The sequence below is a fragment of the Bufo bufo genome, chromosome 4 (genome assembly GCF_905171765.1).
Source record: "Bufo bufo chromosome 4, aBufBuf1.1, whole genome shotgun sequence".
Classification (NCBI taxonomy): Eukaryota; Metazoa; Chordata; class Amphibia; order Anura; family Bufonidae; genus Bufo; species Bufo bufo.
This window is the reverse complement of record NC_053392.1, coordinates 580423868-580442977: the sequence shown is the minus strand read 5'-3', so window position 1 is coordinate 580442977 and position 19110 is coordinate 580423868. Positions and strand designations below refer to the sequence as shown.

The window sequence follows — 19110 nt, the reverse complement described above, 5'->3', positions numbered from 1 at the left end:
TTTTTTTTTAGGATTTCCAGCTCTTGGACATTGATACTTCTTGACTACTTTCCAGCAGATGACCGGGAAATAACCAAGATCCCATTTTGTTATGATGTTTTTGTTCCAGATGCAATGACCTCCATCGTGTTACTCTTCCAAGGATGACTATGTATGATCCCAGGGATGCAAGCTGAAAGCTGTGATGCTGACGATAACTGACTGACGCACGTCCTACAACGTGAATTTCTAGCCAGTACCTTGAACCAGCATCCAGGTACCCATGTGACGTGGCGCAATTAGTGATAATCCCCACTTCTACATTTTATTTGGAGACGTACAGTACAGCACAGCAGCTCGCGCAGTCATCACCGGCTTTTCATTCTCTGCGTCTTTGCCGTCTCTGTGTGGGAGTTGACGCTCATTTGAGTCAGTCCCATGAAAATTTTAGGTTCCCATCTAGCACAGCTGGAGAACGCCACTTGCAATTTCCGAAGCTTTTTGAAAGTGCGGTCCTTCCAAACAAACGCAGCCTTCACCTCATGTTTGCTGGAGCATTCATAAAGCCTATTCATAAAGTAGCAGTGTGGGCAGAGAATCAAAGCTCACAGAACAGCACATCGCCTGGAAACGAAAGACGTTCCATGTAATTGTCGAAAACTAAGGGGTTACGTCGATTTATACGGAGTGCTGAAGAGACGAGTTTCTGCATAAGTCCTCTACAGTGGCGTACATAGAGAAGTAAGGGCCCCATAGTAAGGATAAAACCAGGCCCCCATACAGGACAGAAGGGTTTCCGCCTAAACCCTTTTCAATGACCCTTGGGCCATTTTTCCACTGCGTCATTTGCTAAAAGTTGTTCCTTTAGAGGGTAGAGTCCTGACCAAGCTTTCACCTCCAGTAGAAGAGGAGATAATCCCAACTAAGACTGGGCCCCCTCGTGCCCTGGGCCCCATAGCAGTCGCATGGTCTGCCACTATGGTAGTTACGCCCCTGGTCCTCTACAGTTAAAGGGGGTTTCTGGGAGCCAATGACCCAATTTAATTACGGTTGCGTGGATCGGCCTGGTCACTTCTAAAAATCCTGCTTCCAGCGGTGCTACTTCCCTTATCAGGTTTGCGGCCTGGGCTATGGACGGGACAACACTTCCTCTGTGGACAGGAACAGAACTATTGCTCTCCTTGGCGCATGTGCGCAAACTACTGAATCCACACCTTCACTGCGCATGCAACAGGGAGAGGAATAGTTCTGGCTCCTAGCCAAAGTGGAAGGGACATCCTGGCTATAGCCCAGGCGGACACATGCTACAGGACGTGACATCAGCAGGATTTTCAGAAGAGGAGTGCCACGTGACTACATTCCCAGAAGGCCGATACACAGAACTTTTAGTATATTACAAAGTTTTAAGGGGTTCTAAAAGCATTTTGTTTCATTACGTATGGTGGTAACATGTGGAAGAAAGCTCTTGTACTTTCCCTCACTCCCTCCGATGCCACCGTTTACGCTGCCCTGGGGCCCCCTGCATGCTCTTGCGCCAGAGTCCCGACCGGATGTAGCCACTTCTTTTCCTGTTCAGCTGCATTATTGTCAATGCAGCCAAACAGGAAAAGAAATGGCCACATCCAGTCGGGACTTTGGACGAAGAAGACACAGAGCTAGCCAGGGAAGCGGAGACGGTGGCATCCGAGGAGGAAGGTAAGTGCTATGTAAAGGAGCTGCCTCCACAGGTTAGAACCATATGGTAATTAAACAGAATGCCCAGAGAACCCCTTTAAGGTTGCTTTATGGGACTCGTTGGGTCTTTGGAAAACTCTTGAACAACTATTAAAGGGGTATTCCATACCATATCCCATATTGGGGTCTGACTATCGAAATGCCTGCCGATTAGCACACATTGTAGTGGCAATCCTTGTGGTTGACAACCCTCGTGGTCCCTTAAAATGGAGTCAGAAAGCATACTACTTATACATTGAATTCCATAAAAACACAGTATGCAGTGAGCTCATAAGCTCCCCCTAGTGGTGGATGCAGACAGGCAGCATTTTCTCAGTTAATTCTACGTCAACGCAGAGGATTTAGAGCTGGGAGTCAGCAAAAACGAATAACTTAATGCTACATATCAAGAAACAATCAGTACAGATTTGTAGCCCTATTTAGTTTGTTATCCAGCTTTTATATCTACGTTATTGAATTAATACCTGATGAAATAACTGCAGAAATCCCCATGCTGACTTGCTATTATGCATGCAGACCGTGCAGCTTACAGGATTATTATGCACGCTCATGATATCCCATGAAAGGCAACAAGAACATACACAACACGTCATCTGTCAATGTCTCTACCAGCACGGCGCAGCCCTCTCACCCAAACATCACCCCTCACCTCCCTATAGGAAGCACGCCATGTTGCGCCATGTACTTAATTGGACGCGTGTGACGCGAACCTCCAATGTCAATGAAGGTCGGGCAGCAACAAGCGTCTCCGTCTATTAGAACAAAGCAGCTGGAGAGTTTGTTGACTAATGAGTTCTCATAATCAAAATGACTTTGAATTCTAATAGAGTAGATCTACTTGTAAAAGTCACGTTCTGGCACAGGTATCGGCTCACGCTCATAGAAACCCTCTGTGGATGAAAGCCAGAACCTACTGAAATACGGACCAGATCAAGAATAAGAGAATAATGTGTCAGCGCCAATTTTCAATCAATTATCTCCAAGGAACGACAGGATACTCTCAGAAAAGGTCAACATATGCATGGTGGAAAGACAGCATTTAAAGGGGTTTTCCAGGAATGTGATATTGATGACCTATCCTTACGATCGGTGGGGGTCCGACTCCCAGTACCCATGCGGATCAGGCACAGTAACAGGCTGCTGAGCTCCAGAACAGGCACCTGAAACACACAGCGCCATACACCGGGTAGTGGCCAGGAATGGTACTGCAAGCATTAAAATGAATGGGAGTGTCAAGCCGTGTCCAGCCGTGATATGGCATCAGCAGAGTCGTCGCCCTGTGGCTACGGCAACTAGCCCCACTAACAGTGGCGCTGCTCAACCTATCAGGGAGCTAGGACGCCGGACCAATCAGGCTCTGTGCTGGTGTCACATGCTCCTGCTGGCCACAGGTGCCTGTGATTGATATTCTAAGCCTCACTAGCTAGCTGTGTGTTTGCTACTCTGGATCATTGACTGCTGTCTTTGACATTGCTTCTGATCACTGATTCTGCCTCTGCGGTGACCTCCAAGTATTTGACTCTGCCAGCTTGTGACCTCGCCTTTGTCAGCTGACTTCATCTCTGACGTTTTTCTCCTGGTTTCACTTTGCAGTGTATTTTTATATTATTTTGGATTCTGATCCGGTCCTGGTTTAGCCTGTCTCACTAGTATTTTCCAGTTTTGGTTTGGGCCCCTGCATTTAGCTAAGAAGGGACTGTCGTCCAGTTGTGGGCCATCACTTAGGATGGATCGTGCAAATACAGTAAGTAGGGACAGTGGTGCGGGTAGAGCACAGGCCTGCACTGTTCCCTACCCTTTTAGGACAGGAAGCAGCACTGCAGTACCCTTTACAGACAGGATAGGTCATCAACATTACAGTCCTGGAACACTACTTTAAAGGAAATGTGTCATGAGAAAATGACCTATTGTTTAACTCGTTTTTACATAGCACCTATTTTTTTTTTAGAATTCTTTGTGTGTTTTTTAAATTTGTGAATATAGATTTAAAGAAATTACAAAATCCTGCAGTTTCCACATTGAGCCTAATAACACGTCAAGAATTCCTGTCCTGAACAGATCACCTCTCAGAAGTCATTTCATTTTCATCACAGGCAGGATTACAACAGCAGGTAACACAGATAAAAAGATAGCACAGAATCCACCATTCACTGGGTGATGGACGCTGCTCATCTCCTCCCCCTCTCTGTACAATGACCTCTGCACAGGTCACAGACCATGGCCACATCACTCTCCCATACAGCAGTTAACACAGTAAAACTTACACACATCCACAATGGGCGATGGCCACTGCTCGCCTCGTCCCCCTCCCTGTACAATGACCTCTGAACAGGTCACAAAGCATGCCCACAATACTGATGGCATGTGTCTATGGCCCATGGTGGCTGCTGCAAAGGAGCTCTCTAAACGCTGTTAACAATAGCCCAGACAAGATGGCAGCCCTCATAATCATGGTCAGGAAATAGAATAAAAAAATAAATGATTAGAAAAAAAGAAAATGTATTACTATCTGGTTTTAACTGGCAGATAAAAAGTTAGGTGATAAATTCACTTTAAAGATATTGGTATCAAACATGCAAAGGTGTAAAGACTAGAAGAAAATAATGATACAAAATGCAATAAAAAAAAATAAAAAAAACACATAAAGGTATTCTGTATGAATCGGCCACAACAATCCATTGTGTGCCGATTCTGGAATTCTAATAATGAGTCTGACCCAGGGACATTCTCATTACTGTGCTTAGGTTTCTTGAGCATAATAGAGTGAGATAAGAAGGCGAGGATGCATCAGTTCTGGCATTCCTCTCTCTGGACTGGGTTGCGCTCATCTATGGTCATTCTCACACAGTGTCTACAGAGTGAGATTGACCTGAGGACCAGAGTAAACTCACAGCCGAAGACTTGGGATCTCCGGTCTAAAATTCTTTTTGGACTTGAGTTATTTGTGGGGGGGTCTGAATAGTGGTGTATGAGGCCTGAATTAACCCCTTTATGCACCTGGACCTAACTGTCACGATGAGAGAGTATTTATTGCATTGGTGTATATACTATATACTGAGGTGGAATGACAATTTTGCAGTTTTTTTTTTCTTCTCCCATTTTTCACTCACACTTTTGTACCCATATAATGATATCTAAAACATAAGAACCTTGTGACAATCTGTCACCATTGCCCCAGACGATAATAAGAAGAAGTGGTGCCGAGCTAGCACCAAGTGCCCTCGTAGGTGACAATAAGATGGCAAGCTCAGCGGACAGGGATATTATTTCGCATCCTGTACAAACTCCATATAATACTCTGCTACACGGAAGAAGCAATGAACAATGAGAAAAGACACTGACCTCCAAATACCGGTGAAGCTGTACATGGTGCTGACGCAGCGCGGTAATGCGGGGGCAGTCACACCATCCAACTGTGCAATAAGCGCTGGGAAGCCGTACAGGACCAGGTACTTCACGTAAAAAAACAGAACCTGCGCCAAGGCGAGACCACCTGGAAGACAAAATAATTTTATTATTAATAATACTATTACTTGAATTTATTTTACTATTATATTTATTTAGATATATTTACATATCACCATCATATTCTGTAGCTCTGTACTGGGTCCCTGTGCACTCACATCAGTCCCAGTCCCCATTGGAGATTACAATCTAAATTCCAAATCAGTATACTTTGAGAGTGTTGGTGGAAAGCTGTGAACCCAGAGGAGGAGGTGCACCGGGGAATAGGCTCCGCCCACTCGGTGCACTAAAGCCTTCATTTGCATAAAGAATTATCAGGAACACTGCAAGTTATTTTCACAAGACAAACAGGATCAACCCTAGCAGAGAGTATGTCTGGTTCAATAGGGCCGATCCCACCGACAGGATTCCTTTTAGAAATTATGAAAGAATTGACAGCAGTTAAGAATGATGGTCGAGCTGGGTGTTACCAGTTGGGGCTGTATCGCTGCACAGACTGAGCTGGGACCACCCCCCAGTTGGTAATATCCAGCTGGAGCGTCATTGTAAACTGCTGGCAATTCATTCAAAATTTCTAGAAGGAATAATAGAGGAATGGCTCGACACAGAGTCATAAAATTGTTGTTACTAAAATGTTAGGAGAGGAGACGGGTCCTCTTTTAGGCCTCCATACACATTAGTGTATTGTCGGCCTTGTGTACGGGGATCTCCTCTAAAGTGAATGTTTTGCCCAATCTTTTTGTTCTCACTTGTATCTACGCGGCCAAACCAAGCATGCAGGTGTATGACGGAGTCCAGAGAAATTGTTGCCAGAAGAATGGTCGTTTCACCGACAGCTATTCAAGGTATATGGGGGCCTTTAGGCATCTATTACCAGCGCCATGTTGTGCAGTGTCAGAGTACCCTTAGTACTTTGGGTACCCATAGTGTACATATACAGTGCCTTCCAAAAGTATTCACCCCCCCCCCCTTGACTTTTTATTTGTGTTTTGGTGCCTCACAACCTGGAATTAACATGGATTGTTTGAGGATTTGCATCATTTAATTGACAGAACATGCCCACAACTTAAAGGACTTCTGTCACCCCATTAAACCGTTTTTTTTTTTTTCTTTACTAATAATCCCTACACTGCGATCTCAGCATACATAAGCTAATTAATGATTTTCGTTCAGTAGAATTTGTTAAAAATCGATTTTTATAATATGTAAATTACCTTGCTACCAGCAAGAAGGGCGGCTACTTGCTGGTAGCAGCCGCATCCTCCGATGGTAATGACGCCCCCTCTGCTCACTCGGCCGCTCGCTCCTCAATGCGCCTGCGTCGGGTGTAGATATGACGTCATCGGCGCAGGCGCATTGAGGATGAAGCGGCCGAGTGAGTGGCCGCCTCTCAGTGCGCCTGCGCAGATTGAAGAGAGGTACGGCCGCGGCGCAGGCGCCAGATATTGAATGAAAACAGGCAGGGCCAGCACAGAACGATTCCGTTCCCTGGCCCTGTCAATCAACAAGCAGAGGGGGCGTCATTACCATCGGAGGATGCGGCTGCTACCAGCAAGTAGCCGCCCTACTTGCTGGTAGCAAGGTAATTTACATATTATAAAAATCGATTTTTAACAAATTCTACTGAACGAAAATCATTAATTAGCTTATGTATGCTGAGATCGCAGTGTAGGGATTATTAGTAAAGAAAAAAAAAAACGGTTTAATGGGGTGACAGAAGCCCCTTTAAAAAAAAAATTTTATTTTTTTTTTTTATTGTGAAGCAAACAACAAATAGGAGAAAATAACAGAAAAAGTCAATGTGCAGAACTATTCACCTCCATAAAGTCAATAGTTTGTGGAGCCGCCTTTTGCGGCAATCACAGCTCCAAGTCGCTTTGGATAAGTCTCTATGAGCAGTTGCCACTTCTTACCACTGGGATTTTTGCCCATTCCTCCTTGCAAAACTGCTCCAGCTCCTTCACGTTGGATGTTTGCGCGTGTGAACAGCAATCTTTAGGTCTGACCACAGATTTTCTATTAGATTGAGATCTGGACTGTGACTCGGCCATTCCAACACATTTACATGTTTCCCCTTAAACCACTCAAATGTTGCTTTAGGGCACTTTCACACTTGCGTTTTTCTTTTCCGGCGCTGAGTTCCGTCACAGGGGCTCTATACCGGAAAAGAACTGATCAGGCATATCCCCATGCATTCTGAATGGAGAGTAATCCGTTCAGGATGCATCAGTATGTCTTCAGTTCAGTCATTTTGACTGATCAGGCAAAAGAGAAAACCGCAGCATGCTACGGTTTTATCTCCAGCGAAAAAAACCTGAAGACTTGCCTGAATGCCAGATCCGGCATTTTGTTCTAGTGCCGGATCCGGCATTCAAAATACCAGAATGCCGGATCCGTCCTCCCAGTCTGCACATGCATAGACCGAAAAAAAGGTGAAAAAACTTTTTATCTGCCAGTTAAAACCAGATAGTAATACATTTTCTTTTTTTCTAATCATTTATTTTTTTATTCTATTTCCTGACCATGATTATGAGGGCTGCGATCTTGTCTGGTCTATTGTTAACAGCGTTTAGAGAGCTCCTTTGCAGCAGCCACCATGGGCCATAGACACAATAGACTGGAGGGGACTCATGCCATCTATGGGACAGTATTGTGGGCATGCTTTGTGACCTTGTTCAGAGGTCATTGTACAGGGAGGGGGACGAGGCGAGCAGTGGCCATCGCCTATTGTGGATGTGTGTAAGTTTTACCATGCAAAGGTTGTTTCGCTTGAATCGCATGGAATCTGACAGAAAAATAATTTTAGCAAGTTCCATCAGATGCCATATTACAATGTTCCATCTGCAGTGGCATTATATGGCGGCACATGGGGATATTATGACCCGTGATACAGAACTGCAGGCACTCCCTGTGACATATAAGCTCTGTGATGCGATAAGACTGAAGCAGAAAAGCAGCATAAAAACTCTGTATAGCTGTATATGGAACTGAATACTAAACATGCAATAAGCTCCCCCTAGTGGTGGTTATCGGTAGCCAGAATTTTATCATTGATCTCTCGAGGCAGGAGAGCTGTCTCAAAAATACGTATATGAATTTATCACAATGCTTCAAGAAAAAGAGGAGTCGAGTCTGACGTGGATATCGGAACGGACAAAAAAAATAATTGTTACGACTGCTGAGGTTACAATATAAACATATGCACGGCCCGCATACATGAAGAGCGATACTATTTGCTTGACAATAGGCGTCAGTGGATCTTCCCCAAGGGAAATTACGCTTTTACCTTCAGTGTACGTGGCACAATGAGGCTCATTTCAAGGAATGGAAAAGACATTCTAAACAGCATAATAAACTGCAAGACTGTGACTGCCGGGCGAGCCGCTAACACAGCATTATGGAGGCAATCATCTGCCTGCCCAGGTAATATCTGTCTTCGGCAGCCACAATTGGCGCTGCGCTCTCTGTGAAATGCCATTAGCTTGGCTGATTTGTGTTTTTCGCAGCGTATCAGATTCCTAACATTTTATTATTTTTTCATCATAATGAGGCAGGATAGGGAGAAAAAAAAAATCACAAACTGATGACTTGTTTTTCATTACCATTTAGATCGATACTCAGGATACATATTCATAGAGGAAAAAAATGGCTCGTTACAGTAGTCGCCCTCATGATTCCCATCAAATAGGAGGATATAAAGCAAGGTTTGCAGTTAGAGGAGCTGCAGACCCTTCTCCCCGCCTGCAGGCTCTGCGGTTCTTCCACGGTCCCTAAAAACAGGTCTACAGTAAATTATAGACAGAGAAGGGGTATTCAGCTGCAGCTTCTCTCTCTCCTTTTGCTGTGAGACTGCATGCTGTGAAAGGGGAGAGGGAGCACAAGTGACATCTGATCTCCATGGGATGTGTATATCCCAAACTAAGGAAAATGTCCCCTACTTTGCCCAAGTCAACGTCCTAAATAGCATGGAAAATTTTCCAGTTCAGATACTGCCAGAATATTTCATTGTGCTTCTCCTATAAAACTCGAAAAATCTAGTAATAAAAAAATTGTTGTAGAAACAGATTCTGTGCTAACCTCTTAAATTTAGGCTTTGTTTTGGGAAAACCTGTACCAGTATGTGTGTTCGTCAGATCACCTGGAATAAACAGGAACCAAAAGGTTCCACAAATGCAGAATTAAACTCATTCACTGGTATTACTAATTTCACCTAACCTTCAACTAGCAAATTGTGGAAAATTTTTAAAACAGCAGTCCCCAAAAAAAAATCTTTATTCTCTGCCCCATTAGAAAGTTATGTACTTGATGTAATCTGTAGTGAAGGTAATCTTCTTACAATTGGCTGAATTTGTGCATTATAACCTCCCTTCTGATCCTCAGCTGTGTCATGTGACCAGCACTCTGATCTCCAACTGACAAGGGACAGGAAGTCAGTTACTTTTCATTCCAGTTACGGTAGACTGACATTGAGGATCCCATAGGAATACAGAGAACTGGCTTCCTGGCTACACATAAGATGCTGTGTTATTTGTTGAGTCAGAGTAGCTGAGGATCAGAAGGGAGGTTATAACTCACAAATACAGTCACCAGTAAGAAGATTCCCTTCACTACAGTTTACATTTTGTACCTTTCTAAGAGGTCAAAGACTACATTTTTTGTGGGAGTGCTTCTTTAAGACCCCTTAGAACACCCCTGGACTGCACCGAAATAATAACTTTGATGGAAGTCTCCATAAGCCATGCCTATTTAGGGTCCCTGTCCTGCTAAAAATATAAATAATATAAAATAAATAATAATGAATTAAATAATATACTAGAATAATATATTGCCTGGAATTGTGGAAATGCAGAGAGGGAGGATTGTAAGGAAATGTAAAATTATGCAAGAAGAAGCTCATGGATCCAGATGTGGTACTTCTCAAGTTAGTTCAGCTGTTTGTACGACAGACTTCTCCTACCTTCAGTTCCTGGGGAGAAAGTAACTGATAACTACCATAGTCAGCCATTAGCTGACAATTAGTGACTAATCCTTAGTTACACAAACACCATGGTACAGATTTTAGTTATACTCCCTATCCCCCCCACACCTTTCTAAACCACAGTGCTAAACCAAAGTTAATTTAGTGCCCTCTTCTGGGGTCTGAAATTATTAAAGGGGTTGTTCACCCTCTGTGAATTGTTTTTCAGACTCACGGTGGAAATCATAATTACATGATCCCCGCCGCTGTGTCCTGGATCCATCGCTGACCTGTCGGCTTTGCATGTTCCAGATCTTCACGTGTCAACATCCGTTTTGATGCGAGTCAAGTGACCCCTGTAGCCAATACCCGGCCGTTGCGGTGACATGTCATTCATGTGGCACGTCAGTCACATGCCGAATGAGAGACATGTCACCGCTGTATCAGTCACATGACCCCCGTCAAAACGAAGCTGACGGGGCAGCGATAGAGATCAGTTAAGTTTCCCGTAATCCACCATCGGTGGTCGTGCTAGCACACTATAGGACAAAGCACCGGCTTGTCTGGTGGCCGGGACCGTGGGAGTGCGCATAGACACACATGCGCAGCAGATCCCGTCCCAGACACCTCATATCTGCGCTGCAATGGTGGTGGTCGTAACCCCTGGATACGAGCAGTGTATAATGTGATGGAAAAATGAATCCAGCCAGCGAAGGAAGCAATATGGATAATACATTAGTAAGTGCCTTGTAGTAATTTTCTGTCACAATCTCTCCCGTGACAGGGGTCAGAAGATCTAAGAGACTGGCTGCACATGATGTGATCTGACAGCCTGTATGGTTTCACTTGTTTCTGTGTTGTTGCTGGTGATGACTACACCTCTCTTCTAAGGTGTAGACAAAGTGGTCATTCCAACTCCTCTGTTTAGTCTGGTCTCACCCATCATGCTATGCGGTTGATAGTATCTTTCTGGTTGTGGAAGTGCTGGTGATCGATTCTCCATTGAGTTCCTGCTCGTCCACGTACTTTGGAGTTAAGTGCCTTTTTCTTATTTCTACCTTGTTGTTTCCCCTTATCTTTTGGTATTAGGCCTGAGAGGGTCTCCTGTTCCTTCAACTGGGAAGGAACAGGTCATCTTTTCCCCTGACACTATTCCCAGGGCCCTTTAGGGTCAGATAGGGCTCTAGGTTCCAGCGTATGAACATTCCTAACTTTGAGGTCTGCTCATATTGTTAGTAGTCAGGGCTCGGTTTAGGAATTCACTAGGTGGTGACCTTTCCCCCTTTCCCTAGTTCCCAGGTCTAGTACCTATTCCCTTCTCTCCTGTGTTCGGTGTGGAGTTTGCCTCCCACACCGCGCCATGACACTTTCCCTACATGATAAATGCCACTTGCTGAAGTAAGAGGATCCCTTTAATTTCTGCAAAACAAAGGCACCAACTTACTAAATAAAAACAGTTATATTCATGAGAACAAACCTATCGGTCTGTGGCTTTATTATCCATCCGGATGACAGACTCCCTTTAAAATGAATAGGTCTCATTCACTGAGCGGGATTAATAATGTCATATTTTGATGAACTTTTATGGACACAGCAATACTAATGAAAATCATTTTTATTGTTTCGTTTTTTTATGTAGTAAATAAGGAAAGTGTTTTTCTTAAATTTGAATATTTGGTATTTTTTATATATTTTTAAAAGTTTTCTTAAACTTAAAAAAAAAATGTTTTAAGTAGGGGACTTGAACCTACAATCACTTAATCAATACACTGAATTGCTTCTCTGCTGCAGTGTACAAGTTCCCCGACTTCCATGATAACCACTCAGCACCCTACAGTTGTAGGGGTGGAGATCGCGTGAAACAGGAATCCCTTCATCCTAAAGGGGTTGTCTCATCTCAGACATTAGGGGCATATCGCTAGGATATGCCCCCAATGTCTGATGGATGCGGGTCCCACCTCTAGGTGTAACAGCAACGCCCCCGTTGCTCCTAGACACTCATTTGCATATACTGTATTAAAACATCATCTTTCTCAGTAATGCGGGCACATATAAACATAGGACCAACACAGATGTCTTCAGCTGCCAACCGCACATGTAACAGGTCAGCCAGTGTCATAGGTGCAAAACTGCTGACAGTAATTTCATACAGAACTGCAGTAACCAGCCCTGACCACTACACAATGGACAGTGGATTGGCAGGGTGGTGGAAGTTGGACCCCCACCAAACTGATACTGATGACCAATCTTTAAAGGCTATGAACACCTTTGTGCTGAATTTTTAATTACTCAATTTTACTAATTTTGGGCTAAAATAATTTTTTTCCAAAATTAAAAATGTTCAACCGTTTTTGTTCTGCAGGGTTAAAGGGGTTGTCCGGGCTTTTGACCTATCCTCAGGGTAACTCATCAATATCAGATCAGCGGGGGTCTGACACCCAGCACCTCCGCTGATCAGCTGTATGAGGAGACAGCGCATGCAGTGCGCACGTGTCGTCTCCCTTTTCTCTTCCTGTTCAGGCAGAGAGACAGGAGACGGCACATGCGCCGTCTCCTCATACAGCTGATCGTGGGGGTCCGACACTGATCTGATCTTGATGACCTATCCTAAAGATAGGTCATCAATAGTAAAAGCCCGGACAACCCCTTTAAGTTTTTAAGCTTCTGTCTATCTGCAAAGTGTCTTGCTTTCAGTCTCACATTGTACCTTCAGGCTGCTGCTCTGACAGCTCGATTTATAGCCCTCATCTCTGAACTCCTCACAGCTCATAAACGCTCATTTAGGCCATACTGTTATCAGTTTGATAAGAATCTAGCTACAATAAGTGTTTATTAGCTGTCAGGAATTCAGAGATCAGAGCTATACATCCGGACGGTTTAGTGTGAAACTGAAGGCAAGACGTTCTGCAAGTAGGCTGCAATTTCATCTTGTAGAACAGGAATCTGGAAGGAATTTTTTCCCCCTAAAATGAGTAAAATTGGCTTACACCTCATGTGTTTTTTTTGCCTTCCTCTGGATCAACTTGAGGGTTAACAGGCAGAACTGGCTGGACGATGTATTTTTTAAGCCTTATAAACTATATTACTATGTACAGTGCTGCCCATAATTATTCATACCCAAATTTTGACTTGAAGTTACTTTTATTCAACCAGCAAGTAATTTTTTGACGGGAAATGACATAGGTGTCTCTCAAATGTAAATAAAAGCTGAGAAATGTTTTTTTTCCACAATAATGCCTCTTGTACATCGTCTTATTATCTTTTGGGAGACACCTATGTCATTTCCCGTCAAGAAATTACTTGCTGGTTGAATAAAATTAACTTTAAATCAAAATTTGCCAGGGGTAGGAATAATTATGGGCAGCACTGTATGTTACTATGTAAAAACTGTTGAACATTTTTAATAAAGCACAAGCGCACATCTAAAAAGTCATTTACATTACTATGGAGGCATATGGTGACAGATTCCCTTTAAAATGTTTTTCAGACATTTTAATCCTCTAGATCAGTGATGCCCAACCTACGACCCGCGAAGCTGTGTCATGCGGCCCGTGCGACTCCCTGGAAAAAGTCTAAGGCGTACCGCACATTCATCAGTGAGCGCTGTGAACGGCACAGGCAGCGCAGAGATGCTGCCTGTGCCTTAAATAACCAATAGCAAAGCTCCATACAGCAAGGAGCTTTGTTATTGGTTGGTATAAGCACGCACCGCAGAGATACAGGTCCTGCAGCAGGGGAAGCTGGCGGGAGCTGGAAGAAGGAGGGGCCATCTCCAGGGGTGGCTGTTGTAAGGAGAGCGGGATCCCGCTGCCTGAGGACCTTGGGAAAAATGACAGGGCCGCTGGAGAGGTAAGGAGCCGCGGACTCCTGTGACTGGTCCCCGGTGACCCTGCTCCCCCCTCCTCCTGTCACCCCACAAGTGACCCTGCTCCCCCCTCCTCCTGTCACCCCACAAGTGACCCTGCTCCCCCCTCCTCCTGTCACCCCACTAGTGACCCTGCTCCCCCCTCCTCCTGTCACCCCACAAGTGACCCTGCTCCCCCCTCCTCCTGTCACCCCACTAGTGACCCTGCTCCCCCCTCCTCCTGTCACCCCACTAGTGACCCTGCTCCCCCATCCTCCTGTCACCCCACTAGTGACCCTGCTCCCCCATCCTCCTGTCACCCCACTAGTTACCCTGCTCCCCCCACCTCTGTCACCTCACTAGTGACCCTGCTTCCCCTCCTCCTGTCACCCCACTAGTAACACTGCTTCCCCCTCCTCCTGTCACCCCACTAGTGACCCTGCCCCCTTCCTCCTGTCACCCCACTAGTGACCCTGCTCCCTCCTCCTCCTGTCACCTCACTAGTGACCCTGCTCCCCCCTCCTCCTGTCACCCCACTAGTGACCCTGCACCCCCCTCCTCCTGTCACCCCACTAGTGACCCTGCTCCCCCCGCCTCCTGTCACCCCACTAGTGACCCTGCTTCCCCCTCCTCCTGTCACCCCACTAGTGACCCTGCACCCCCCTCCTCCTGTCACCCCACTAGTGACCCTGCACCCCCCTCCTCCTGTCACCCCACTAGTGACCCTGCCCCCTTCCTCCTGTCACCCCACAAGTGACCCTGCTCCCCCCTCCTCCTGTCACCCCACTAGTGACCCTGCTTCCCCCTCCTCCTGTCACCTCACTAGTGACCCTGCTTCCCCCTCCTCCTGTCACCTCACTAGTGACCCTGCTTCCCCCTCCTCCTGTCACCCCACTAGTGACCCTGAACCCACCTCCTCCTGTCACCCCACTAGTTACCCTGCTCCCTCCACCTTCTGTCACCTCACTAGTGACCCTGCTCCCCCCTCCTCCTGTCACCCCACTAGTGACCCTGCTCTCCCCCTCCTCCTGTCACCCCACTAGTGACCCTGCACCCCCCTCCTCCTGTCACCCCACTAGTGACCCTGCTCCCCCCTCCTCCTGTCACCCCACTAGTGACCCTGCTCTCCCCCTCCTCCTGTCACCCCACTAGTGACCCTGCTCTCCCCCTCCTCCTGTCACCCCACTAGTGACCCTGCACCCCCCTCCTCCTCCTGTCACCCCACTAGGGACCCTGCACCCCCCTCCTCCTGTCACCCCACTAGTGACCCTGCTCCCCCCTCCTCCTGTCACCCCACTAGTGACCCTGCTCCCCCCTCCTCCTGTCACCCCACTAGTGACCCTGCTCTCCCCCTCCTCCTGTCACCCCACTAGTGACCCTGCACTCCCCTCCTCCTGTCACCCCACTAGTGACCCTGCTCCCCCCTCCTCCTGTCACCCCACTAGTGACCCTGCACCCCTCTCCTCCTGTCACCCCACCTGTGACCCTGCTCCCCCCTCCTCCTTCTGTCACCCCACTAGTGACCCTGCTCTCCCCCTCCTCCTGTCACCCCACTAGTGACCCTGCTCTCCCCCTCCTCCTGTCACCCCACTAGTGACCCTGCACCCCCCTCCTCCTGTCACCCCACTAGTGACCCTGCTCCCCCCTCCTCCTCCTGTCACCCCACTAGGGACCCTGCACCCCCCTCCTCCTGTCACCCCACTAGTGATCCTGCTCCCGCCTCCTCCTGTCACCCCACTAGTGACCCTGCACCCCCCTCCTCCTGTCACCCCACTAGTGACCCTGCTCTCCCCCTCCTCCTGTCACCCCACTAGGGACCCTGCACCCCCCTCCTCCTGTCACCCCACTAGTGACCCTGCTCCCCCTCCTCCTGTCACCCCATTAGTGACCCTGCTCCTCCCTCCTCCTGTCACCCCATTAGTGACTCTGCTCCCCCCTCCTCTTCCTGTCACCCCACTAGGGACCCTGCACCCCCCTCCTCCTGTCACCCCACTAGTGATCCTGCTCCCCCCTCCTCTTGTCACCCCACTAGTGATCCTGCTCCCCCCTCCTCCTGTCACCCCACTAGTGACCCTGCTCTCCCCTCCTCCTGTCACCCCACTAGTGACCCTGCTCCCCCCTCCTCCTCCTGTCACCCCACTAGGGACCATGCACCCCCCTCCTCCTGTCACCCCACTAGTGATCCTGCTCCCCCCTCCTCTTGTCACCCCACTAGTGATCCTGCTCCCCCCTGCTCCTGTCACCCCACTAGTGACCCTGCTCCCCCTCCTCCTGTCCCCTCACTAGTGACCCTGCTCTCCCCTCCTCCTGTCACTCCACTAGTGACCCTGCTCCCCCCTCCTCCTGTCACCTCACTAGTGACCCTGCTCTCCCCTCCTCCTGTCATCCCACTAGTGACCCTGCTCCCCCTCCTCCTGTCACCCCACTAGTGACCCTGCTCCCCCTCCTCCTGTCACCCCACTAGTGACCCTGCTCCACCCTCCTCCTGTCACCCCACTAGTGACCCTGCTCCCCCCTCCTCCTGTCACCCCACTAGTGACCCTGCTCCCCCCTCCTCCTGTCACCCCACTAGTGACCCTGCTCCACCCTCCTCCTGTCACCCCACAAGTGACCCTGCTCCCCCCTCCTCCTGTCACCCCACTAGTGACCCTGCTCCCCCCTCCTCCTGTCACCTCACAGCTGAACAGACTCAACCGACTATGATGGGATCCGTTCAGTTTCGGTTCGGGATCCTGTCTTTTTACCGGACACAAAAGTGCTGCATACAAGGCTTTTTTGTCTGATCTTTCGACATAATCTGCGACAGAGGCTCCAAACGCAGCCTCCAACGCAGATTTGAAGGCCTACGTATTATATAATTTAGTAATGCTCACACGTGCCCCCTCACAATGTTTGCATTTCTTTCTGGCAAAGCTACCTGGTTCTGGCCCGCAAAATTTATACCATATCTAGTGCGGCCCTCAGACGAAAAATCTTTGGGCACCACTGCTCTAGATAGGCCATCAGTATCTGACACCCCGGACGCCCGCCAATCAGCTGTTTTGAGAAGGCACCGGCACAAACACTTGTTCATCGAGCAATTGGAATCTTGGTGGAATGGTGCTGTCGAATCATGATCTGCTGCCGGCAAACAAAGATTCAGTTTGGGGACGGGCGATGGCATTACCGATCGCTCCTCTCTATACAGTGGAGGAGATCTCTGCATGTAATAGCAGCGGTCTTATCTGCTGACGAGCAGGCAATTCCCGGGGAGGAACGCTTCTCTCGCGACAATCGCCTGTGTGTTCTGCCCGTCTAATATAAGCCTAAAAGAGATGCAGATTGGTTGGAGAGACGCCCTCTCTCCACATCTCCCAGAGTCAGATCTATGTCCAATTTACATTCTTGTCTCCTTTTACAGTCTTTCAAATCTAAGCAGTACTATGTAAAGAAATGGGAGAGCGAGCTCAACGGGCACTTCTCCTATACTGAATTATGTTTTCTAGATCTTCTCTAGGTACGTGAAGATCCAAGAGAACCCCTTCAGATTGCTCAATAGGTACAGGATGCCGGCGTTTCACAAAGAGCTAATTTATGTGATTCTGGGGAATGTTGGAGATGTCCTATTCAGGCTTTCATCTAATGATTTTAAGACATCAAAACGTCTGATTTTGTGGCTCATACAGGCTGCCAAACTGTTGGTTCCACTGAAGTGAAGGGACACGAAGCCTCCCTCTTTCCAACAATGGAGGGATAGGGTTAATCAACCTTATAGTTGGGAGTCCATCTAGTTTCTAAATATGTGGAACTGTTCCTGACGAAGAGCTCACTGTATATTGAGTTATTTATGGGTGCTGTACATATCTGTATCCAGTGAGCTCCCTCTAGTGGCAGCTCTAGGAAGGCATAATTTTGTCATTTACATGAGTCGAATAGGTGTCATTTTTTTCTTCTCTTTTTTTTTTCCCTTTCCTTTATTTTCATTTTTGCCTTATTTCCTTCAGTTTTTTTTTCTCATCCCTTTCACACTTCTTGGCCGAGATGTAGGATTCATCTAATTTATTTGACTTATAGCTTCATAGGTAATCAATATCTGATTAAAGGTGTTTTCCAGAAGTAGAATATTGATGGCTTATCCTCAAAATAGGTCATCAATATCTGGTTGGTGGAGCTCGACAGCACTGCCACAGATTACCTTTGTTTGAAAAGGTGCTGCATCCTCCTCCCAGCATACCAATCACAGTGCTTGGTATTGCAAGCCTGTCCCATTCACCTGAATAGGACTGAGCTGCGCTTGGCCATGAAACCGATGAATGTTACGTCACTGGCATAGGAAGAGGCTGCATTGCTCACTGCAGTGCCAAAGCCCCTTCAAACAGCAGGTCCGCGAGGATGCAGGGAGTCGGACCCTACAGATCAGATTTTGATGACCTATCCTTGGGATAGGTCATCAATATTTGACTCCCGGAAGACCCCTTTCACTGGATGTTCGTCTAAAGGAAAAGATTTAGAGCTCTCTATAAAAAAATAGAACTCCAATTCCTGTAAAGAATTCTGGACCTATTTAGATTTAAAGTATCAGTATACTTTCCTGTCCAATACCTACATCACCAAGCTCTTCTGCACCCTGGACCGTATAATAATTGATATAATGAACAGTAGATAGCAGGTAAAATCAGTTGCTTGCTGGGGGTATCGGGAGCTGGTGTTTTTCATATTAAGGGGCTGCCTATGATGAGAAAACCCCTTTATAGACCAACTCCAAAAATGAAATATAATATAAAACTGATATAAAATGATTGAGAAAACTGTAACACCTCTACACTATTACTGTAGATAAGCAATTGCGACTACAGATACTAAATATTCACCAGGCAGCTGCTGAGAAATATATAATATATTCTTACAGAAACTTGGATCAGAGAGGAAATATCCGTGCTGCAAAGCCAGTTAGGTCTTTGCTCTGAAGATACAGAGTTGACCAATTCAATATCTTCAGCGAAGCATAGCCGTACAATAGGATATACATAACCAGCTACTGCCCCCTAATGGGCGACCAAGAAATGCAACGCAAAGAGCTGAATTATTACATGGAAAAAATGGCTCTTTTCAATTTTTCTTCAGCAGGTAAATTAAAAAGCTCATGAGATCA

General features: G+C 46.8%; 1 protein-coding gene across 1 annotated transcript in view; it reads right to left on the bottom strand.

Moving 5' to 3' along the window:
• The window catches only part of HHAT (hedgehog acyltransferase), a 366627-nt gene that overhangs the window by 269266 nt on the left and 78251 nt on the right, over positions 1-19110 (bottom strand). Inside the window, 1 exon segment of the mRNA XM_040430369.1 lies at positions 5056-5206. Coding sequence (XP_040286303.1) covers positions 5056-5206 — 151 coding nt within the window.